This window comes from Mastigoproctus giganteus, chromosome 9 (genome assembly GCF_048544385.1).
Source record: "Mastigoproctus giganteus isolate SK-2022 chromosome 9, ASM4854438v1, whole genome shotgun sequence".
NCBI lineage: Eukaryota > Metazoa > Arthropoda > Arachnida > Uropygi > Thelyphonidae > Mastigoproctus > Mastigoproctus giganteus.
This window is the reverse complement of record NC_143583.1, coordinates 132,536,428-132,562,352: the sequence shown is the minus strand read 5'-3', so window position 1 is coordinate 132,562,352 and position 25,925 is coordinate 132,536,428. Positions and strand designations below refer to the sequence as shown.

General features: G+C 36.5%; 1 protein-coding gene across 5 annotated transcripts in view; it reads left to right on the top strand.

Moving 5' to 3' along the window:
• The window catches only part of LOC150080742 (uncharacterized), a 95,549-nt gene extending 72,858 nt beyond the window's left edge, over positions 1-22,691 (top strand). For all 5 annotated transcript variants that reach the window (XM_090381469.1, XM_090381468.1, XM_090381467.1 and 2 more), the window contains 2 exons: positions 5,036-8,424; positions 22,414-22,691. In XM_090381469.1, coding sequence (XP_090237595.1) covers positions 5,048-8,422 — 3,375 coding nt within the window. In that variant the 5' untranslated portion in view covers positions 5,036-5,047 and the 3' untranslated portion in view covers positions 8,423-8,424; positions 22,414-22,691. The remainder of the gene's footprint in view (positions 1-5,035; positions 8,425-22,413) is intronic.
• The last annotated feature ends 3,234 nt before the right edge of the window (positions 22,692-25,925 follow it).

The window sequence follows — 25,925 nt, the reverse complement described above, 5'->3', positions numbered from 1 at the left end:
ATGCATGGAGCCAACAGCACTTTCAAACCGTCCTTTCTCCCTACTATTTCCCCTAGTCCGAACTGGTACTACTGGTCCGAATAAATGCTGCACTGGTCCTAATACACAACTTAAATTAGGGTTAATTTATGCATTTTATTCGGTTCTTGCTCATTTGGTCCTAATAAGTGGCAGGTCCAGATATCCTGTCGTCCCATTATCCGGAATGCATTGTAGTTACAAAGTTCTAAAATGAGCAACCTTAGAAGTTTGTTATCAGATTATTTCCCCATAGTCTAAATTGGGAATCTCAAAGTCATAAAGATTTGTGTACCACACAGCAACTTTTGGGGGTTTATGGGTTACAAGTGTACAAAATTATCATCAGTAGCTTCCAGTTATAATACCATAAACAATTGCATCAATAAGTGCTGCAGCTCAACACAGCCCTATAAAATATTACACCACAGTGGTCAGTAGAGACAAATTTTAGAAGTTATACCAGTTTCTTCATTTGTTTCCATTTAAACTTTTGTTTGTACTACTTCACACCTGTAGATTATGGGAGTGAATTTTGATGCCTTGAAACTGTGTTGAACATCTTTGAAGATAAGTAGAATGCCAAAATTTTATCCTCTACTTCAAGGGTACCAGCTTGATTTTGCTATATCCTTTTTTTTTCTCTCTCTCTCTAAATTGCAGTTTTAGAATTCGAAAACAAGAAAGGAAAGAAAGCACAACTTCAGTATGTAATGAAAACCTATGTTGCGAAGGGAGTTTTTGAATTCAAGAATGAAAATGAGAAGGAGATTGCTTTAAATGTACTAAGGAGGGGGGGCAGGGAATGTTGTGACTGCCAGTATTATTTCCGATAATTTTATCAGTCTATTCTGTACTTTGCATTCATTTTCCCTTTTAGGTGCCCTCATCACTCTTAGTGATTACAATCTCTTCACTTCACTTTTGGAAGGACAGTGATTGTAATCACTAATATCTCCTAGAAATTCTGGTTTGTCAACTTGCAAAATAAGGAAAATCTGCCATGTGGTGTGCAGTTTATAGACATGATACATGTGCATTTTGTAGTTGCCACAACTCAAAATAAAAAAATATTTCCTTATGAAAAGAATATTTCTTATATGGAACTTTTCTTCTATACAGGGTTTAATAACATATGGGCTGCACTTTCAGGATCAATTGCATATTTCATCTATGGAAAAGATAAGGATGCCATCTGAATTTAGTTTGTTTAACTCTTTTGAAGCCGTGTTTACTGCAGTTAGCTCACCGTGCAGATCAGTTGCTGCAGTGTCCAGGAATTGAAAATTGTATAGCCATAGTTTTTCTTGGTTGGTCTCCTTTTGTGGCTTCTTCCCGAAGTGGGGTTTCTGGACCGGTATATGCAGTTTTTTAGATGGGTCTAGCCATTGCCTTGTACAGTGGGATGGTCACCTCTTTGTCCCTGCTTTTGGGGTTCCTGTGTGTTGTTGACAGGGCCCCCATGGAGACTGTTCTTTGACTTGTTTGTTCTGAACAGGGAATTTGTCATACTGTACAATTGGTGCCTGGAACTTTTTCATTCTCTGCTGTCTTGAGTTTTGTGCCATCCAGATGATTGTTGTTCTGGCGTTGCTGCTGCTCAAATGCAGTGTCTTGTTATCACTTTGTCACTCTTGCACCTCCATTGTTATTTTCCAGCCCATCTTCTTGAGCTTGTTTGGATCCTTTTAAGTAGTTTACCCTGATTATCCTTTATTACTTTGACTAATTTTGTATCATCAGCAAACTTGAGTGTTGGGCTTGAAATAACTGCATCAGCGTCATTAATAAATATTAAAAACAGGCCTAACACTAAACGTTGCCTGAGAGTTTATTACCAGAGACCCAAGGGTTCAGTGTAACCCATTGTTGATTTCTGCATTAATGATATTGATGAGTGTCTATCAAGCTTGATGTCTAGGTTTGTGGATGATACAATACAGAGGTTGGCAGAGTGGTTAATCGTAGTGGTCAAGAGTATGCTGCTGCAACAAGATGTGGACAGATTAGGTAGATGGGCTGAGAAGTAGCAGTTGAAGCTTAATATTGATGAGTATGCAGTGCTTCATATGGGGAGCAGTGATCCCAGATTATTGTGTCTATTGTGTGGTGCCACACTTGGGGGGAGGGGGAACCTGGGTTATGGTTGTGCAGTCGGATACGAGGTTCTCTGAGCAGTGCAGGTGGGCTGTCGGGATGGCTCATGGGGTTTTGTCAGTGATAATGGTAAAACTATGATAATGCAGGAATTTTTCTGGGTACTATCCCCAGAAAAATTCTGGAGGTGATTGTCCCATTGTGTGCGATGTTGATCAGACCATATCTTGAGTACTTCATGCAGGTCGAGGGTTTAATTTTGGGAGTGATGTGGATCTGTTGGAATGGGTCCAGGGAGGAGCAATAAGATTGATGAAAGAATCAAAGGGGTACTTTTACTGGGAAAGGTTTCAATTCTGGAGACTAGACACCTGCAAGGGGATCTGATTGAGGTATTTACGGCTTTGAATAGATTGAGTGGGCTTAATGCTGATGGAATCTGTTCTCTTGCCCAGATTACATATGAGGGGACATAAATTCGAACTGCGGAAGGATGGTTGCAGAGTAGATTTTTAAAAATTTCCCTTCACCCAGTAGGTAGTTGATTGTCGGAACAAACTCCCACTTGTTATAGAGATGGGCAATTTGAATAAATTCAAAAACTAGACAAACTGTTAGAAGGGATGGACAGATGATATGGGAAGTGGTTTTTTTTTTTTTTTTTTTTTTTGCTACTGTTAATATTAATACTGATTCAGGACCTGAAAACATTGAAAACAGTTTATACAAAATAATTCTGAATGATTATGGAGTATGGCTATGGAGTTTTCAGTGGTAAATAATAATGAATAAGTAAGCATGTACCTTGTATGGAAGTCAAAATTTTACTAGGCATGCATAAGCTTATTCTTATTTAATTACTTTTTACCATTAAAAACTCCATAGTCTTTTTTTTTTAAATTCAAACAGCCGTAGTTCTGCAACTATTCAGAATCAGACACATTTATACAAACTTTTCTTCATTGTTTTCAGATCCTGAATAAATTCAGAAAGTATGGTCCCACCTGTCATGAAAATGGCATACTGTACATGTGTTTGCAATTTTTTATTATTATTATTATAACAAGTGATTTTATTATTAGATATCAAATGATCCCAGCTTATTCCTCACCTAATATATGATAGTATTGCAGACTGTACACAATCTATGCCAAAATAAAAAGTTCAATTCTATAGTACTGCTTAATATACTATTTATGTTCTCATCCATATATAGATTGGATTTTCAATTACTGTAGGAGTATTCAGTTAATAGTGCAATTAGATGGCTGCTTAGCTTACCTCAAACATGTTTGTTGATCGAGAAATCGTATCATGTGTTGCTTTTATTATTTTGGCATCCTTCTGTGACCACTGTTATGAATGAATAACCTGATTACTTTGGCTAAGAATGGCTAGGTTACCTTTGTGCAAATGAGAAGTAGTGATATAATCACTACATTTGAGTAAGAGTAATAATAGGCATACTCTTTGTGAAAGTTTTCCAGTTGAGAATAAATTTCTGAATTCAGATTTGTAGGAGTCTAAATCAAACCAGTGTACATATGGACATTGTAGGAATTGAGATAAGTAAGATCCATTACTAAATCCCATAAAAACAAATGCTTCTCCTTAAACTTATATTAAGAAATTCAGTGTAAAGAACATTCTTCAGTTGAAGGCACACAGTTTAACTACAATTATAGCTGAACTGTTCTTCATATTTGAATTTCTATTATCTTCATCAACCTCCAAAAAATACTTTTCAGTTCTTATAATGAATATGTTAAGAAAAGTGGAATGTGCCTAGTGTGTTTAGTGACAAACATCACCAAGGGTTTCCCCCATCTCCACAGTAAACCTTGAAATCCAGCACTTTAAATTTTTCTGAGGTAGTCCACAATACATGGGCAGAGGAGAAATAGGCTAGCCGGACTTTTAAAAAAAGCACTGCAGGTGCCAGGTTTATGTATTAGCCTCATTAATAATTTCTAAACACAATTTTCTTTCTGTGTTATATATTTGCATCATATAAAATCATTAATTTTGCAAGCCGTTCGATGCTACTTCACAGTATGGTAATGTTGCAACACCCACACTGAAGGCTGTATTTGAACCCATGATTTTTATTTCTTAGGCTGCATTTTTTGTTTCTTTTTTGTTTCATGATTTTTATTTCTTAGGCTGCAATGTTGCCTATTGTACCTAACCAGGAGTACAGGTTAACGTTTTGCCTTAATACTGACAACTGTTTCTTTGCGGATTTTAGGGATTAGAGCTACTGTGTTATCTAATAAAAATAACAAATTACCCCTGACTACCTAATGCCATTGTGTTAATATAACCTTCAAAAAATCTGGCATGTGCTGGGTCCCAAGGATGAGGTTTTACTGTTATTATCGAATGGATAATACTGGATGTTTTCTTCGAAAATTAAAATTTGTTTTTCAAAACACAACCTATTAATTCAGGTTATTGGTTTTGTAATGATGTATATATTGTTTTAAATGTCATATTATTTTGGAACCTCAGCTTTTCTATGAGGCTATCAGAAGTAGTACTGTGTTTTATGTGTATATTAAGAACTGCAATTAAACACATTTCCAATAATCGTCTTGTGCACTTAAGAGTAGGTATCCTGCTAGTGTATTTCTGCACATGTTTTTAAATCAAAAGGTTATTGTTAATAAAATATTAAATTTTGTGACTTACATTACATTTTCATCATTAGTTCCTTTAAAAAAATTAAAACACAAGAAGATGCATTTTCAATATAGGAAATAAAGTTATAATATTTCTAAACATTTCTTTTAAATAGTATAAAATTGCTGTTTTCTTTGTGATAATTATTATTTTTTTCCCCCATTAGTTTCATAATGTCTTGTATTTGTTGTAGCATTTAAAGTTAATTTTTTTAATTTTTTTATTCCTGTACTTTTAGAAACACTGAAAAATGGAATCCCAGGAGAACCAAGACTTAAATTGTAATACTGAGAGTAATCAGCCTCCTGAGCAGGAGGACACTGAAATTCAACAATGTGTTGTAGAGAATACTTCTACAGTAACTTACAGCCTCCCTGACGTGGTGAAAAATGTTGACACCATGCAAGAATCTGAATATGTGTTTGCAGACATGAAAACTCTGCAAGCTAGAATGTCTGAAGATAAGAAGCTTTTCATTGGTGGTCTTAGTTGGGATACAGAAGAAAAGGATCTCATGGAATATTTTTCCAATTATGGTGAAATAGCTAGTGTTAACATGAAAGTTAATCCTATTACTGGAAAACCCAGGGGGTTTGCTTTTATTAAATTTGTAGATCGTCAGGTGAAGGAAACGGTACTGAAAAGTGTTCCACATAGTGTGAAGGGTAAACGAGTTGATGTTAAGCGTGTTACAGTCAAGAGTGTTGCAAGGAAAATTTTTGTTGGAGGCGTTCACCCAGATTTAGAAGAAAGTGATATAAAAGCGTATTTTGAAACATTTGGAAGGGTTGAAAATGTTGAACTTGGCTTTGATAGAGAACGCAATAAGAGGCGATGGTTTTGTTTTGTTACATTTGAATCTGAAGAAGAAGCAGAAGAAGCTTGTAAGCAACCAAAACAGAGAATTGGGAAAACTGAATGTGATGTTAAAAAAGTAACAGCTAAGCCTCTCTCATTTGAACAGGGTGAAGTTCCACGCGATCCTAATCTCTATGCTACGAATACCCAAAGCTACGGATATGGGGTTGTTCCAGGATGTAATAGCCAAGGCTATAATTTCTATTACAACAACGGTTATGGTTATGGTTACCCTGGTTGGGTCTATGTACCAGGAAATTATGGAGCAGCTGCCGTATATTGGCAGCAGCAACAAGCTTTAATGCAGCAGCAGGCTACTGGTACAGGCGATGTACAGCAAGCAGGTGCTACTGCAGTGTGTCCACAACCAATGACTTATGATCCTGCAACTTGGCCATACCAACAACCTGATCAAACAAAAGAAGCTGGGGCTGCTACGGGAGTTCAGTTGACTTATCAGTTGCCACCAGCTACTACTGAAGGAGTACAGATATTACCTGCCCAACCACCGGCAGCTACCTACCAGTCTGTGGCATCTTCTGAAGTGCCACAAAGCAGTTCTGAGGTAACACAAGGGATTCCCTCACAGCCATCCAGTTTCCCTTCTGCAGCAACGTCTGAACCACAGCCAAGTAGTCCTGAGACATCACAAGGAATATCCACTCAGTCATCACCCAGTTTTCAGTCTACAAGCACTACTCCACTACAGCAGAGTAGTTCGGAAGTACCAGCAGGAGTAGTACCTGCCCAACCATCTGTTAATCCGCCTGCAGTATCATCCCAACTACCAAGTAATCCTGAGATACCTCAGGGAGTACCTGCTCAGCCATCTGTTGCCAGTCAGCCTGCTGGAGTCTATCAGTTACCTGCTAATGCTATTATACCACAGCCACTTCCTCCTCAGCCACCAGGTTATTTGCCCACAGGATTCTATCCAATGCCATTCATTAATCCTGCAATACCACAAGGAATTCCTCCTCAACCACCTGTCACTTATCAGCCCACTGGCTCCTATCAGCCACAACTTGGCAACCCTGAAATTCCACAGGGAATTACTACTCAGCCACCTTCTAATTATCAGCCTCCAATTCCTTCTCAGCTTCCACCCAACAACCCTGAAATGCCACAAGGAATTCCTACCCAGCCACCTTCTAGTTATCAGCCACCCTCCCAACTTCAACCCAGCAATCCTGAAATACCACAAGGAATTCCTACTCAGCCACCATCTGGTTATCAACCACCCTCACAGTTACAACCCAGCAATCCTGAAATGCCACAAGGAATTCCTACTCAGCCACCTGGTTACCAATCAACAGGACCCTCACCATTGCACAGCAAACCTGAAATGCCACAAGGAATCCCTGGTCAGTTACCAGCTGGTTTTCCATCTGCACTCCCTTATCAACCAGTACCTAGCAATTCTGAGATTCCCCCAGGAATTCCTAATCCTCCTTCTACTTATCCCTCCACAGGATCCTACCAACCACAGTACACTAGTCCCCTTCCTCCTCAGTCATCTCCTAATTATTCTTCAGGATCCTCACAGTTACAGCATGGTACATCTGATATACCACAAGGAATACCTCCCCCATCATCTAGTTATCAACTTACAGGAACTCCACAACAACAACAACAACAGCAGCAACCACCCCCACCATCAGCCAATTATCAGTCTGCAGGATCTTATCAGTTACCTGGAAATCCTGACATGCAGCATGGGGGCCCTGACATGCAGCATGGGGGCCCTGAAATGCAGCATGGAGTCCCTGATATGCAACATGGAATGCCTACCCAGTCATCAGCTGGTTATCAGCCTAAAGGATCTTACAAAATGCAATACACTAACTCTGAAATATCACAAGGAATCCCTTCACAGCCGCCAGCTGTTTTCCAAGGTATGGGATCATACCAGCCACAGCATGGTACTCCAGGGATTCCACCCCAAGGAGTTCCCAATCAGCCATCTGGTAATTATCAGCCTGCAGGATCCTCTCAACAGCACATCAATCATGAGGTATCTCAGGGAATACCTGGACAGCCACCTGGTTTTCAATCTGCAGGATCATTCCACAACAATCCTGAGATGAGACATGGAATTATGAATCAGCCCTCTGGCTTCCAGAACAAGGGATCCTTCAAGCCACAGTACCCTAATTCAGAGTTAACACCAGGCATGTCTTCTCAATCATCAGGTAATTATTCATCCTCAGGATCCTTTCAGCACAACAACATGGATATGCGACAGGGAAACCCATCTCAACCACCTTCTGGTTATCAGTCTAAAGGATCAAACCAACTACACAACACTCCTGAAATGAGACAAGGAATGAGACACTCTCAACCGCCTACTGGTTATCAATCCACAGGCTCCTATAACCCTGAGGTACGACAAGGAATTCTTTCTCGCCCACCTTCTGGTTACCAGAATGCAGGATCAAACCAACATAATCCAGAAATGAGACAAGGAATTCATCCCCAGTCATCTGGCAATTATCAGTCTACTGGTACCTTTCAGCGGCAACATGGAAACCCAGAGATGAGACAGGGGATGCACAATCAGCCTGCTAATAGTTATGAGCCAAGAGAATTTCGATTGCAGCAGACATCACAGAAAGATCAAGGTTACCATGGAGAAAGAAAACAAGGTGCTGGTATTCAAATGGGTAACAGGGACATGAACTACAAATCTTTTGGGCGAAATCAACCAAAGAACAAGTATGACAAGTCAAATCGTAAGCGTAACTCTCAAGGCTATCACCCATATTAATGGTGAGTTTTGTATATATTTGTCTTTTGTAACTCTAATATGATGTATTTTGTATACAATTATTATCTTATAGGATTGTGTATTATATTACAGTGTAGAGAATGAAAAAGGTTGTTTAGAAAAGTTAAGGAACTCTTCTAAATTTTGTTTTGTTTAGTAGATTAGTACTAGTAATTGCAGTGGTGGCTCATTTCTTAAAAATTTGTTTTGGTTAATATAAAGTTATCTTGTATGTAAACTTTGTTTACTATAAATCCATCTTTAAAATTTGGTAGCAATTTCAGGTAACTATGAAGAAGGAAAACTTTCCATTCCTTGTTTTTATTCTGTATATCCAGTTATTTTCTGATATTTGTAAATTTTTTAGTTTTTAATGTTCATTATTAAAGTGTATATTGCAGTGTGCCAGAACAATTCTGAGCTGCCAAGCATGATTATTGTAAACTAGAAATACAGGAATGTATGTAATATCATTTTATATAGATAATCTAGCAGATAATTTCTTACAGTGCTATAATATATATTTCATTTATTTTGTCCACTAAATGAATAAAAACAGAAGTGGACATAAGTTGCACTGAATAATAAGTGGCTTCCTTAATTTATGTAACTGAAATATGTTGCATACTAACTTTAATATGAAAAAGATTTATATTGGAACAACATTAACCTTGTCACCTCTAAAAGATAAAAAATTCAAATATGCTGTTGTGTAGGCAGATGCTGGAGTAATTTTGTAAAATATTTTGAATTGCAGTAATCATATATCATTTAAGGTAGTAGTATTCCTCTCACATCAAATAATGTGAGAAGTAATTATGGTCACTTCTCTTCATGTTAGCTACTGTTTATTCATTTTATTTTAGTATGGTGATGTCATGCATATAATAGTTGCCTATTCATGTTACTCTGATATATTTTTTATAGATTGCTAAAGACAGAATATTTTAGTCTTTGAGTTATTTCCTAGATATAAGTTTTTAGTGTAAACTTAAATATCATTTAAGATTTTCATGTTTATTTATGATATATTTTTAATATTCATACATTGCATCTTTTGTTGTATAAGTTAATATCCAAAGCAAAATCCACCTGATGCAAAAGATTTGAATACCATTCTGTAGTTTAAACATTATGCTGTGAGATTATAATCCCTGTGTTGTTAGGTTGGTATTAGAGCCCTGTAAATTGTCCATTTCCTTTCAATTCTGGCTTTCATTCTGAGTTACTGTCATTAAATAATGACTTTTCTATTAATTAATTTTAATGTAACTGTCCACATCTCATTTCTGAAAAATTGACTATGATTCAGATTTAATTTGATCAAATATGTTTTGTATTTTTTTTCTTTAATTTCTGTATATGAGGTTGTCTGCTTAACACAAATATTACAGATTATTAATAAACAACCACAAAAGCAAAAATATTTCCATTTTGAGACTATGTAGAAGTCCATATTTTCTTTAATTTGTATTGAAGATTGAGTATAATCTTAAGATGAGAAGTCCCTGATTTTTAAAAATAAAAGCAATGGATATGAAGAAAAGTGAACACAAATTCTTGAGTATCAGAATAAAGCCAGGTAGTTTCATGTTTTTTGTATTTCAGCTGGTCACAAAACTATAAATCTTGCCTAAATAATCACCGAGAATTGAATGGCTACATGATTGTAAGAAATTCTCAGTACTTTAAACTAGGAAAAATTTTCTAAATGGAAAACAGTGTTTTAATATATTACAGATGGAGTTAAACTAAAAGACATGAAATTAGTATAGCCATGCTAGCAATCTTGGTTTTTTGAAATAAATCTTTTTTTTTTTGAAATAGTTTATTTTATTTTTCTGTATATTATAGACAATTCCATTGGTTATTTTATGAATCTAAGTCACTATGTTCAATAGGTGAAATGAAATAAAATTTACTATAAGAAACAGCATGTTTTTAATTTGTGCTGTTCATTTTTCCTGATTATCCTCTTAGTCAAATTCTTGTAGTTGATGCAGACTTAATTATAGAATGTTAGTTTTATTATTGAGAATTGGCACACTGAGATAAGATTTCATCCTGTTCAATCAGGTATTCTAGGAATTATTTGTCACATATACTGGGAATTATATGGTGATAAAACTAATTATTCAATATGTAGCTAATTTGCAACTGCAGTAGGTTTTTACAAACTACTTTGCAGATTTAAAGGGAAAAAATTTTAGACTTATTTTTTATTTCACTATATTACTTTGGATTAATTTGTCTGCAAGAAGAATTGGGTTGTTTCTTAGCGTTACATATTTTATAAATTTTTTAGAAAAGTATAAAAAATATATCAATAATATAAACAAGTTGTGTATTCACCTCATGGGATTTCATTTTAAGTTTGTTTTTTGTTTTTTTTTTCATTTAGTTTTTTCTTCCCAGCTTGGGAAGTTATATTATAAATTAATGATATGAAAGAAATATTTATTTGAGCTGCACAAATGTCATAATTTTCATAGTCATTTACCTTCTTGGTGCTACATTATTGCACTAGTTACTAAGAATGAGCTGCCACTGGTAATATGTATCAGTTTAGTAGAGTAGTGAAAATGCAAATATTTAAAACATAATAACCCACAGGCAGATCTTTCCACAGTGAGTTAGCACGAGGGCTGTGTTTGACTAACTTGTGGATACCATAAGTTTTCATAGCCTAATTTTTACTTTTTAATATAAATCACCACAATTATTCATCTATATTATTCATTTGTCTGTTCTATTCAAATGTATATATAGCCTTGAGGACTCACTGGGTCCCCTTTTCTTTAGTGTAATTACATTTTTTGTGTATTTTGTTGATGTATAATAAATTTCAGTGATCTTATAGACTTGTGATTTTTCATGGGTGGGCATTGGGATTAGTTTGTATTTTCTTCATTTTCATACTGATACTGACAAGTTGGGTAGATTTTTTACATTTATTTTGTGCAGTGTTTATAATGAAAGAATGAAATTTCAAAAAAAAAATTTTTTTAATTTTAGAAAGGATATTAATATGTTGAAAAGGTGCAGAGAATGCTTACCAATGCAAAATTGAGCAGGATTGGAATTCTGTGAATTGCAGTCTCTGAAAACTAGGCATCTATGTAATGATCTAATTAAGTGTAAGGCTTTAAAATGTTTAAGTAAATTAAATGCTGTAGCATCTCTCTTTCTTAAAGACACACACAAATAAACAAATTTGAATTGAAAAGGCCTGGTTACAAAATAGACATGTTAAACACTTCAACAACACCAGGTTGAAATAAATTTCAACCTGGTGTTGTTGAAGTGAATAGTTGAATAAATTTAAAGATGGATTGGACAAATTATTAGGAGTAAGCAAATGAAGAGCAGGTAAAATTTTATTGTTTTTCTGCTGAATCTGAATAAGCTTTGCTTCCTTGCATCATTTTGCCAAATACTGATACAAGTACTGTCCAACGGTAGATGAAGAAACACAATACAACACATTCACCGACGGCTTTTATCTTTGTTCACTGTGATCACTCCTGGAACTTTCTAGCAATACCAAAGTTTGCTTGATGATGAACATAGGACAGCAGTATGAAGGGTTTATTCGAGGAGTCTGGTAACATGTTACTCTTCAACATGCCCCCTTTGGAATCAACTTTTACCATCTGATAAATATGAGGACAGTCTATAGTTTCAAAGCTGTAGTCGTGCAGTGCAGCCATAGCAATGTGTGTACTGTCCTGGTGAAAAAGGAATCCTTTGCTGAGTTTTCTTCACAAGGTGTGCATAATATGCCCCTGTGACTATCTGGCCTTTCTGAAGGTAATCCATTAGCAACACTCTTCCATCAGAATCCCAAAAGAACCAAATCCATCACCTTGGTAGCAGCAGGAATCGACTTAGCTTTCTTTGGAGGGGGTTGCCTTGATACATTATGGCCTAGGCCCAGTGCACCATAAAAAAATTAAACAAACAAACAAACAAATCTTTGGAGGTGTAGAAGCTGTGTTTGGACTGCTTTGTCTCTGGTTGAAAATAATTGATTCACATCTCATCAGTGGTAAACTACAAGGATATTTGCTGTATCTGCTTGAAAATGACTTTGGGATTCATCTTGCTGACACCTTTTTCATAGGGAGAACCTCTATTATTATGTGATACACACATTCAGATGAGCTGCTCAAGATGCTGGCAGTATACCAAACTGTCACTTGTCAATCACTCATCGCCATATCATTCATGCACACAGTCAACAATTTCTGGAGGGATGCAGGTCTTCCACAGTGTTGGTCATTATACAGGTCTCCATCACTTGAAATTCTTCTGTCCACTTCTTTACCATGGAACAAGAAGGAGCATCCTACCCCAATGTTGTAACTGTATCCTCATGAATTGCCTTTGGCGTTGGTCCCTTTTTTCCCAAATATTTGATGGCTGTATGGCAACATTTTGTCCATCCTTCTTCCACATTTTCACAACTTTTTTGACTTCAGAAACTGTGTTAAAAAAAAGGTGTTAGTGAAACTGCATTAAACTTGGTGGGTACTTAATGCATAACTATTTGAATTATTCTGTACTTAATGCATAACTATTTGAAATGTTATGCATTAAGTACAGAAATCTTTTAACACTATTACTGCCTTTCATACTGAGGCCACAAAGTTTCCAACCCCTCCCTCCATACATTGTTGTTATAAAAAGGTTTTTAGTTTCTGATCACTTTGCTGTATAATTCTATACCATGGTTTTCACTGTCAGATGTTGCTGTCAAACAAATTTGTCTTCAAATGTTTTTATATATATATATATATAAAAACTTATTTATGGGTGGCTACATACCTGTATGTATGCCTTTTCATGCCTGCCATTGGATCACCATTACTGACATAAAAAAGAAAATTCCAAATTTTTGAAAATGTCATTTAAATTTTACAAAATTATAGATTGTTTTATATAGGGTAGTGTTTTTCAGTTCTGGGTTGTGATGCACTCTTTGGATCCAAAAAACAGATAAAGCATAGAGATTGCATTTAAAATTGGAATACATATAATAGGTACTTTTGAATTTGAGTACTGAATAGGTACTTTATTGTTTAATTATATTTCTACTTTGGACACGAAAAATTGAGAGAAGCCAAAGGGTTGAATTCTTTTCTGTCTAATAAATAGAAATTCTAAAATGATGGACCAGGGGTTTTTTTATATATATATATATATATATATTTTTTTTTTTTTTATGTAAACCCCAAACACGAGAGGTATTATAACCTATAGTACTTAGTACCGCTTGGGTTGGAGGTTGAAGACGAAAGAAGATATTTGTTGACATTGGACTTGAACTTCTGTACACTGTAATTTTCAGGAAATACGTATGAAGGAAGGTTGTTCCAGAAAACAGCAGTTGAATGAATAAACGAGGAAGATGAAAAGTTGGTTCTGAGTTTGAAGTTGCACAATAAGAGGATGTTGGCTGGAGGCGGCATGTGTTCGGGACTGTTTTTAAAGAGAAAACAGGAATTATAGAAGCCAATTCAGAAGAACAGTGCCCATGGAAGTATCTGTAGAAGAGGCATGCAGCAGAAACAGTGCGTCTATGAGACAGCGAGTGGAGAGACTGTTAGAGATGAATCATTAATTAACCTAACTGCCCTCTTCTGAAAGGAATCAAGAAGCCTGAGAGAGGTTTTGGGGGCACCACCCCAGATGTGGGAACAATATTCCATGGCAGGGCAAATTTGTAATTTATACAGAGTGAGCAGCTGTTTGGAAGAAAAGTAACGCCGAGAGTGAAAGAGAAAACCAAGTTTTTTAGATGCAGAGGAAGCAATATTTGTAATGTGCTTGTGGCAAGAGAGATTAGAAGTCATGGTAATCCCCAAAAGAGATATATCATTTTGCCTAGAAATTGGAGTGTCACTAAAGATAAGCATAGGAGCAGAAGAATCCTTTTTGCAAGTTATAAGACAAGACTGAGTTTTAGAAGGGCTGAAATCAACTAAGTTGTCTTTTGCCCCACGGGAGAATTACCTGAAGATCAGCATTTAAGGAATTGGTAGCAGATATTCAAGAAGTTGAGGCTGATTGAACAGGGCAAGGTTTCTCAAAATGGAAAGTGGAATGCAACGTGCTGTCATCGGCAAAACTATGAATAGGATTTCCAGTCAATGGAAGAAGGTCATTAATATATAAGAGGAAAAGAGTGGGGAAAAGAACTGAAACTTGGGGGAAACCGGCATTAGTGGAAAAGTTAGAAGACAGAGAGCCATCTACCATCACCCTCAGTGAGCGATCAGAGAGAAAACTGGATAACCAATTACTAAAAACAGTTGACAAACCATAAGATGGAAACTTGTTTAGAAGACCTTTATGCAAAACACGATCGAAAGCCTTTGAGATGTCAAGAGCAACTACTTGTGTTTCACCAAACCTTTCCATTGAGTTAGTCCATAAATGGGTATCATAAGCCAGAACATCACCAGTGGATTGACACTGACGGAATCCATACTGGTGATCGTTGATCAGACGGAAGGTTTCTAATTAGTTTAAGAGTTGTTGGTTAATTGATTTCTCCATTACTTTAAAAAGAGTAGAAGTAATTGCAATGGGAGGGATTTGTCACCCTTTTTAGGAACTGGCTGGATACGAGCAAATTTCCAAGCAGAAGGAAAAACACTTTTGGAATAAGAAAGTGAAAAAAGGCGGCAAAGAATAGGAGTAAGTTCAGGAGCACAGGTTTTGAGAACAAGTGGAGAAATACCATCGGGACCTGGAGCTTTCTTAGCATCAAGATTCGTCAAAATCCTTCTAACATCCTTTTGACGGAAGACCACAGGAGGCATTGAATGGAGTGTGTTTGGAATGGTTGGAGGTGTTTTACCAAGCTCATTAATATATGAGTTGGAAGAAAAATGGGATGCTAGCAGGTCAGCTTTATCCTTGGCTGTAGTGACAACAGAACCATCTGGTTTGGACAGAGGTGGGAGGAGAGATGGGCAAAAGTTGCGGCCAGTAGCTTTGGGAAGGGACCAGAATGTTCGGCTACCATTAGGGCAAGAAGCAAGTTTTCTACTCTTAGCCTGTTCAAACTCTAATTTGGACTGATTAATAACTGCTTTACAATTGTTACTTGCTTTGGTGTAGGCAGAAAATGAAACTGAATTAGAAACAAGCCAATTATGATATGCAACATTCTTCTCTTGAATAGCCTTAGCACATTTATTGGAAAACCAAGGTTTAGATAAAGGACGAGATTTTAAAGTGGAGTGTGGGATAAAGGATTCCATTCCTGCAAGAATAATTTCACTGACACGATCTGAGCAAACGTTGACATCAGAAGTTTAGAAACAGTAATCGAACCAAGGAAAAGAAAGAAGAAAAGAAATCTCGCAGGTTATCCCATTTTGCATTCTTGTAATGCCAAACAACACGAGGTTGGGAATAGCCACGAGGTAAAGGCTCGATTGGAGAAGAGACAATCACCAAGTTTTGATCTGAAGTGCGTAAAGGACCTCTCATTTCGACCGTGTACTTAGAAGGGTTGTTTGTGAGAAAGAGATCAAGTGTGTTGGCTGTATGATTAGAATTGTCCGGTATTCTTGTAGGTAAATGAACATCTGTGCAAGGTCATTAGTAATTGCAAAAGCCTCAGCATCTCGACCAGCTGGGTCAGTGTGACTAGAAAACGGAAGCCAGCTGGAGTTGTGAACATTAAAATCACCAAGGAAAATTGTCTCACAGCTAGGAAAGTTAGACTGGAGAAAGTCAAGTTGCAAAGAGAGGAAGTCAAAGAGCTCCAAGTGATTAGTGGAGTTGGGAGAATGGTAGAAACAACAGATGAATTTGACACAATGAGGTAGAGAGATTTTAAGCCAGAGAAGATCAAAGAGAGGAGATTCCAAATTGCCAAGTCTCTGACAGGGAATATCAGAGCGGACATATGCACAAGTACCACCTTTGAGGCAAAAGGAATCATACAGCGAATAATTTGGGCATCTGAGATGAGCAATAGTTGAATCAACCGATAACTGAGATTCTGTCAGAAAAAGTACATGGGGTTTGGCCGACTGGAAGTGGAAATGGACATCGTTGAGATTGGAATTGAGACCACGTTATATTTGTAAAATGAATTAGGAAGTGCTTGGGAGGTTTAGTTCTTTTTGCAGATAAGCTTGTTCTATTAGTTTGAGAATTCATGGTGTATTCAATAGTAAGAAAAAGTGGGGGGGGGGGGAGACATGCTGTATGAAGTATTGAAATTTTTGGATATGGCTTACACATGGTAAGAATATATCCAGATCCTTGACATAACGTGGCCTCGACAATGCTCCCCGCATACACACTACTCGGACTCTCTCCAGTCACTATCTGGCAGAGTGGAGGTAGCAAGATTATACACTAGCTGATCCGGAAGCCTCCTAGAGTTACCAATAGGTTCAGTCCGGTGTACTAACTAGCGGCCGGCCTGCGAACACCGTTTTAGAGCTTTACCCTTGAAATGTAAGGAATATTGGATCTCACCACGATGTTCATCGTAACCTCAAAAGTCATCAATCATACTTCATGATGGAAGAGATACGGAAGGGTTGACCGGAACTTAGCTCTAGAGACTAAACATGGGTTCCACCACTTCAAGCCTCCAATAAGCAAAGTGGTGGTATTGCACTGGTTGATGAGAGTGATCTACCACCTAGTACTGCCTGGTAACATAGAGGGGCGGCGTTCCTCCTTGTGGTGTGGGTGCCACACCTTGACCCGTGCTTACATTGATTCACACCTGGGTGGTCACCCACCATGTACTTGTGCATGGAGGTTATACCCAGGATTACTAACAGTCCCACCATCGTGAAGGTTCAAGCAGAGGATTTGGCTGCCACAGACCATCCGGACTTTGCCGAAATTGGGTCCACTTGACTTGAGTGTGACCCAAATATCAGTTCCATCAGCGTTTTAGACTCCCAGGTAGCAAGTACAGCTTGTCTGGCATATCTGAGAGAATGTCTGTGACAACCTCAAGGACCATGAACTGCATGGCTATATCTATATATATATGTGGGGGTATCAAAAGGTTTGTACCCTGATCTAGATAAAACATCAGTAGGAAGATGCCGTTTTTAATATAAGTTGTCTACGTATTCAATAATTAACATGTGAAATTTCATTCCCGTAGGTGGAGCCCAGAATCTGAGGAAGGAAGCTATGTTTGACAAAGTGAAGTATTGAGTAGTAATCAAGTTCCTGCATTTGCAGGGCAAGAAAGCCCAGGAAATTGACAAAGAAATGAAAGCTGTTGTATGGGCAGAACTGTTCCTCCTATGACACTGTAAAAAAGTGGAAATGGCAGTTCCAGTGCAGTCATACAAGTGTCTGACGAGCCAAGAGAAGGAAGGTCATCAACATCCACAGTGAGACGGTTGCAAAGGTTGAGCAGCTTGTGCTGAGTGACAGACGTGTGACATTCATTTCATCGCAAATGCAGTGGGAATTAGTTATGGGTCTGCCCACAGCATTTTACATGACCATCTGCATATGTCTGAGGTCCCCGCATGATGGGTTCCAAGATTGCTGACACTTTTGCAGAAGCAATATTGAATGCAATGTTCTTGCCAATTATTGGATTTGTGTAATGCAGATGTTGAGAACGTTTTTCGATCGGTTGGTGATGCCGAATGCCGGGTGTACCAATATTATCCGGAGACTAAAGACAGTCTCCGGTGGCAGACTTCGATTCAACATATCAAAACATTGCATGGATGCCGCTTTGATTCGTCTCAGGAAGTCATCAATGAAGCAGAATTGTGGTTTCGGGCTAGAAATGGAGACTTCTATGATCAAGGCATTAACCAACTGATACGTGGATGAGAGAAATGTGTTACTGTACATGGAGAGTACATAGAAAAGGATTAAAGTTCCTGTGAAGTTTCACCTTTCTAGGGCTATTATTTCTAGGTAAGAGTATGAACCTTTTGATACTCCCTCATATATAGCCGTGCAGTAATTTCATCACTGCATGGCTCTGTTCTTTGTGAAATTATCAGTTTCAATAGACATACCGTTTCTTTTTTTTTTTAAACCTAAAAATAATATTTAATTTATTATTCTAAGACTGGGGGGTGTTCAACCTTTTAGGCAGGCAGGCCACATTAAAAGATATGTTATGCGGTCTGGGGCAGTCAAATATCTATACTGAACTAACACAAAATTGAACATTACAATAAATATAGCCTAAACTTACTTTATTAATGTGAAACTTGAGCCAGCCTTTTCTCTGCAAGAAAATTAATATTGGATTCATTTTTGATAATGCCAATTTTCATTGTCATATAAGTGTACATGGCAATTCTTAAAAAGAACTTCATTTTGTTTTCCTTCATATGTGAGAAAATGTGTTTACATGTACATAGACACTTGCCAAATTTTATGCTAACTTACATAATTTCAGGGAAACACAACATTGTAGAGAAGCATAAAAGGATAATCGAAACTTCCTGTGTGAAGCTTGCACAAATTGGGTCATACTGCAATTTCACTCAGTTCAAGTTGGAATTTTTTATGAGCATCATTGATTTCAATAGAGGTGGGTAGCATGGCATAAAATATTATTAAATCCTGTTTAAAGTTCTCAACCAAAGAATTGATTATTTCTCTAGGCATGGACACCTCAAAGGGATATTGACTGGAGTTAACATTTTCCAACTGTTTCTGAAATAGTTTCAGCTTCGATTCAAAGCCTGGAACAGTCCCAAATATATAAAGAGTTTTTGTTGATCTTGAAGTTGGGTGTTTTGTCATAAATGACAAAACACCCAACTTTCAAGATCAACAAAAACTTCAAGATGTTATGTGATATCACATAACATCTTGAAGTTTTTTCACACATAACAGTGCCAAAGTGATTCTTCATCACAACTCCAACTACAACTTTGCCTTTTTTTATTCACAGACTGTTCTATTTCTAGCCTCAGAACTGAAAAAAAAATAGTGTGCCAAGCACACACAGTGGAACTTCTTTAGACTCTTTTGAAACGTTTATACCACCTCCTTTGTTCTCAATGGAGGCGGTTTCAATGGTCGCATTGCACATATATGTGCTCTATATGCCTTACAGCGCTTACTATTCTAAATTATAAATTTTAAATTTCATTATAAATTTTTTTCCATTGAAATTTTTTATTAAATACGGTATAAAATGATGAAAGATATTTTGGTTTTTAAATTTTAAAATCAGACTGTTAGAGGCTGAGATATAGCGGTTTAAAGCATGAACGTTACATGTGCAAGTTACACTGTGGCCACACTGTAGGTGTATGTACCCTTACAGTGCGACCACGGTGATTGCATCATGCGTTGCTGCTGCGTACATCGCCACTTCATTCATGCATTGTACGGAGTGGTATGATGATGGTGTGGTGGGGGGGGGGTCACATTTTTCAAACTTTAACCCCTTCCCGGAACATTTTTTTCCTGAAAATGGGCCATAACAGATCGACTTTTTTTATTTTAAAGATTAAAAGTATGCATCATGCAAATACTCATTCTATAATTTTTTTGTTTTTTATAAATTTTTTAGTAGAAAATACATGGTAGTAATTAACCTTTTGAGCTATCCTGAGTTATCTTGTGTATGCCAAAAAGTGTGCCAGTTTCACACATGTAGCGTGTCTCCTTTTGAATTTTCTTGCCATCTCTGTTCTGCTTTTTTGGAGCATACCCGACAAGTTTTCATTGGAAAGTTCTTCTCAGTTGGTGGAATATCAATGGGGTAATGGCCTGGTGAATAGCGAGTTGGGTGGAATGTTGAGGACTTTCTTCCCTTTCTAACTAGTGGAATTTGCGGGTGATATTTCTTGATATGTTCATCAATCGGGTCCAATCTGAAATTCAAGGATGAAAGAGCTTTTTGGCCATCTGAAATCATGGCTTTATACAATAGAAATCAATTCCACACAACTAGGTCCATTAGGTGAAAGAAAACCTTCCTGTAGTATTTTTTAATCCATTTCCTGGGCAGGGGATAGTTTGCCAAATGCTGGTCAACTTTACACCTCCCATGGAAAACTTATAGTGTCACAAACTACTTTGGGTCTCTTACTCCCTGTTCAAGTTTCTAATTTTTCCTGAGAAGGATTACGGACTGTAGATAACAGCACTACATCCTTTTTATCTTTCCGACGTAAGTTCACGACTTTCCATCTTTGAACAGCAGCAACCTCTTGCCTTTTCAGCTTTTCCTTCTTCGGCATTTCCTTTCTGTTAGCTCACTGTACTATAAACACCAGTTTTCTTTGTGATGAGAATATCAGCTAATTGGGCACTGGTGTAATAATTGTCAACTGTGAGGCAATATCCTTTTCCAAACAGGCTTTATGAGAGTCAAAACCACTCGTGTAGACATTGGAAGACCAATAAAGTCTGGATCCATTTCTATACCTCTTCTTACATATATTACAAAAGTCCAAACATATAGCAACTTTCGGATTCACACAGCATATAATACTTTATGCCAAACCTTGAGTGCTTCAATGGCAGGTACTGCTCCCAACTGAGTCTTCCTTTGTACAGCATCAAGCTTTCATCTATTGTTATGTCTCTTTTAGGAACATGGCAACTTCTAAATTTATTTTCTAAGAAGCAATAGACATCATAAATCTTGTTTAGTTTTGGATTTGGGTGTGTATTTGCATCATATGACTCATTATCTGAGAAAATAAGGTATTTTATCTTTTTATAATGCCTAAGAGCCATCGTAGTGTCTCAAGTAATGGCTTTTTTGACCAGTGCATATATCCTCCAGGCTTTTTAACAATACCTTGCAACATTTTCAGAACAAAAAATATTCTCAATTCAGCATGCATCACTGGAGTCTAACTAGAATCACGAGCGCCACCTTGTTCTGCAAATTTATTAGTCTCGGAGCACACTAGATTGATAGTTCTTCATCAAAAAATAAAACAAAAAGTGTATGGGAGTCATTTCATCTGTATTGCTTTCAATGCACAAACCTAGCTGTGCATTAGCTGTTGCAGCAAATGGAAATCATGAACTTTTTACCTGGGAAACTTCTTACGTGGGAAAACAATACATTACAATATATAGAGGTGAAATTGAGACTTAAGAACCCAAACCTAGTACAGGGGAAAACTTGTGGGAATTTCTTATCCAGGTTCTACTGTATCTAATTGAAAAATAACCTTTTTATGTGATTATGCCAACAGTGCAATAAATACTGTCAAAGACTGTCTGTACATGGTGCCTGTCAGCTCTTAGTGTCATCAAACCAGTATCATGCAACCATTGCATCTACCTTACCTTTACGCACAAAAGAAAAAGTGTGCTCTATTCAAAACAGATCGTTTTTTAAATTTGTATGGTTATAAAATTTTTCTTTTTGGAAGGCTGTGTTTTGAACTTCCATAAACGGGTGTCAAATAAATTAAAAAAAAAGAAGAAATGAGTACTCTTCCTTGCCAGAGTTATTCTGTTTTCTAAGTCCTATTTCCATTTGTGTTGTAGTCAGTGAGTATTCACAACAAAATAATTTTTCTTATTTACGTGTGTTTCATTTTATCATGAATTATTCTGCAATTTTTTTAATTGGCTTGTGAACATATTTTTAAGGACATAAATTCATGATAAATCATTAATTGGTTCATTCTGACCACAATGGTAAATTTTCTAAAAGTTCCAAATAAATTGTGTAGGCTATGATATTTAATCATAAAGTAACCATATTTTTAAATTCAATTGCAAGATGTGTAGAAGAAACTTTTTTTTCTGTGAAAAAACATCTTCCTATGGAGAAGGAGAGAGCAGTAATAAAAACAGATAATTTTACCATTTAATGTGCCATCATCAGTTTGGTATACTTGCTAATTAGCATAAAACCACATTTAAAAAATACTGGAATTTTTATATGTGAGTTATGAATATTTGCCTAGTTTAAAATTGTATGCTTTTTACATGTTGATCTGAATTCAAGCCTTTAATTTGTTCAACACACTTTACAGATATTGTCATCTTGGTGTTTAGCAGTGAAAGACCCTGAATTTTATGCACTGGTTAATCACAACAAACCAGTTTGCTGACTTTATCCACTTTATTGGTAGACCTTCAAGATGCCACACGGAATATGATCAGATTCCTCAGAAGATTCTGCATGGTTTGTTTTAAACATGCTTCTTTATTTGGAGGTTCTGCAAAGAGCTGTTTTGATGCAGTGACTAATCTGGAATGATTGTATGTCACTTTTGTATGTTGTCTCCCACGCAGTCATATTGCACTGAGAATATGTTTTCCAAATAAAAAGAGAAGTGATATGTTTTTTTTTTTTTCCCCTCATGAACAAAAGTGTACTATTGTAAATAATAGGGATGTTTGTATGTACTTTTTAGTATTAAAACAACACTTCTTAAGCCTTTTTTATTACTGTTAAAAGTACATTTTACCCTCTATTTCATCTTAAATGCAGTCCAAAAAATTGGCTCTCTAGTATTAAAAATATTTGTAACCTAACAGATTTTTTTGATAGCTGATACAACACAACTAAAACACTGAACATTTCACATTTGCTTTAAATGCTCTCTGTCTCATTTCAGTACAGCTTTCAAAATTTTGAAAGATGCCAGGGGATTTTCCCACATCTGGTAGTATAATTAAAATAGTTCCGTAAAGCCTTGTGTGGTTTCTGAATTTAAATTACATTATCTTTAACAGTGGTGTGCAACTTGCAAAGTATGTTTTTAGTGGATAATGACTAATATGCCGAACAGGTATGCTTGTATGGTAGCCTACAGATTTGCATGAAAAGGACAATGCCGAAGTGGAAGCTCTAAAATATAGAGCAATAAAAGAAAATATTACATATTAGATAAAACTTTATGATGCAAAGTGCAGGAATTTTTATGTAACAGTGTAGGTTTATGCAAAATTAATTCTAGTGGCAGATAAAATTTAGTTTGTGATCACAAGCAGTGATATTATTTTTCTTTCATTCATGGAATGAATTCAGGTCTGCAGTGTAAAATGTAATGTCACAATATATCTAATATGCATGAAACTGATTGAAGTGATTTTTAACAGCAAAACGGTTACAGATAGTTTTTAGTTTTATTCTTAACCTTTGCTGGAGCTGATCCTTTATTTCAAATTTGTGCAGTCACAACAAACAAAAGGGATGGTCCTACCTGGTTTAAACTAATGTGTACCTGTCTGTTCCAATAAAAACACCGAGCAAGATACATAACTGAAACTGTTAATAGATGTATCATTTTAAGAAGGTAAAATTACAAGTGATTTTCTTCAAAATCTGAGGTTTGCCAGAAAAATTCATAACAATGAATCTCATTATAGAGGGATTCAACTGTTTTGATGACAAAATAATATTCATAATAATTGTCTTGCCTGCCCTGAAAGTAGATTAATTTATGTGAACCTCTAGTATACAATAAGTAATAACAGAGGCAAGAAATTATTAGAAGTAAAGATCTTTCACATGGAAAACCAGCATACATCAATTCAAAATAGAAGACCCTCTTTCAGTGATGAAAATTGCATGCTTTGTTGAATTAAAGCTGCCTGATATATCTTTCCAGCAGGTCAGTCACCAGCATTAAGAGAAATTATTATCCCCAGGAATATATCATCAGCATTATGGTATATGTTCCACCAGAGTCAAATAATTTTGGGTAACATTAAGCAACCAGTTAGTCAATCAATCACGTCTGCAAAAGAATTTATCTGTGGTGTCTTTAACCTACCACTCACCCTTGGTCACCTAAAGAGAAAACTAATTGGTACCTTAAAGAATAGTTGATAAACCACAGGTTGTAATCTAAATCTTTTTGCCGCAATTGCATATGATTGAAAAGGATATAGACCATTTTTAAACCTACAATGATTTCAGTCTTCAAATGCACACCACTTGGCAAATCATTACCACACCCTCAAATCCCTAAACTTGATAATGTCCTCAAAGGAGTGTGCTGTAGTGGGATCCTTGTTGATTTGTATCAAGACCATTACTTAAGCAATGCACCTACCAAAACTCTGTATCACCTTGTATAAATGAAAGATTCCATCAAAAATACATTCACAAAGGATTGAGCATCTCTCTCTCTCTTTTTTTTTTTTTTTTTAAGATAAGTGAATTTTTCTGAGCCAGAACTGTTCAATTAGCAGCTGGCAAAGAGCAGGGATTTCAAGGACAATACTCAATAAACAGAATATATGCAGGAATCTAAATTGACAGTGGAGGGATTACATCACTCTTTTAACCAATGGGAAACTAGTACTATGCTTCCTGCAAACAATTTCCCAACTGACATGTTCACAATAAATGCTCTACTGCCAGTTGCCACCAGAGGAGCAGATGAAAGGCCACAATTCATGCTTAAATGCCTCAGTGCATTGATCCACTTTTTTTTATCATTAATTGAATCATCCCTCAGTATTATCCCTTCTTCCAAATAGAACAAATACACTCTAAAGCCTGTACCAAAGAATAAAGTAGCTAATGTGCATTTCAGGCCACCTAAATTTAATGGAAAAGGTACTCCTTCCAACAGTAACTGATCAGATCATGTCACAGGCTTCCACAGATTCACTTGTGCCATCCCTGGTCAACTGAAATTAAACTTGGATCCTCTAACCATTTGAAAAAAGTGGTATTAGCAATCTCTTGTTCATCTTGAAGCATCACTTGGCACCATTCTAGAACTATCTGAAACGTTGCTTTCTTACAAGTGATATACAGTACTCTGATTCTGAACTACCAGTGCTTGCAGGTGGTGCACTCAATATAATCACTGCCCTCCACATTGGGTGGGAAAGGCATGAGTTCAAATCTTGTGTCAATGATGGGATTCAAACTCAGAAATTTATTGACTTCTTTCACAGTGTGGCTGAGTTAGTCACAAGCAAGAGTCACGTTTTCTCCCAGAAACGAAATTTTCAGTCAGCAAACAGGCAAATTGACCATAGAATGCATCCAGTTTGTGGACGTGCTGATACCTCAGCCTTTGGCAGAACACAAGTGTAGTTCTCACCACCTTGATAATGAAAAACATGCACAGAAGTTTATCCAGTCAAATCTATAATTTAGCCCTTTGTATGGTTTTAGGTACATTAGCAACTTGGGCTGTATAGTACAGGATATTTAAAATTTAATAACTAAAGATATACAAACAATGGAACTATAGTAAAAATTATAAAGTAACTTGTTTTTGTTGAAAAATAAGTTACTTTCTTTAATGTTCATATTACAGATGAATAGAGACCAATCAGCAAGATTTTGATGTTTTCAGTTTCTTGTTAATACGAGAAATTGAAAACATCAAAACTAATGGAAAATCTAGGTCACCCAGTGAGGAGGAATTGTTTGGTGAGTAGAGATTTGGAAAAATATACCTATTGCATAAGATAATTTATTATTTCTAAAACTTGGGACTTTTTGTGTGTGTGTGTGTGTGTTTATTTAATAAACTACAATTGACAGTTTTAAGCCAAATAAACTATTTTGCTC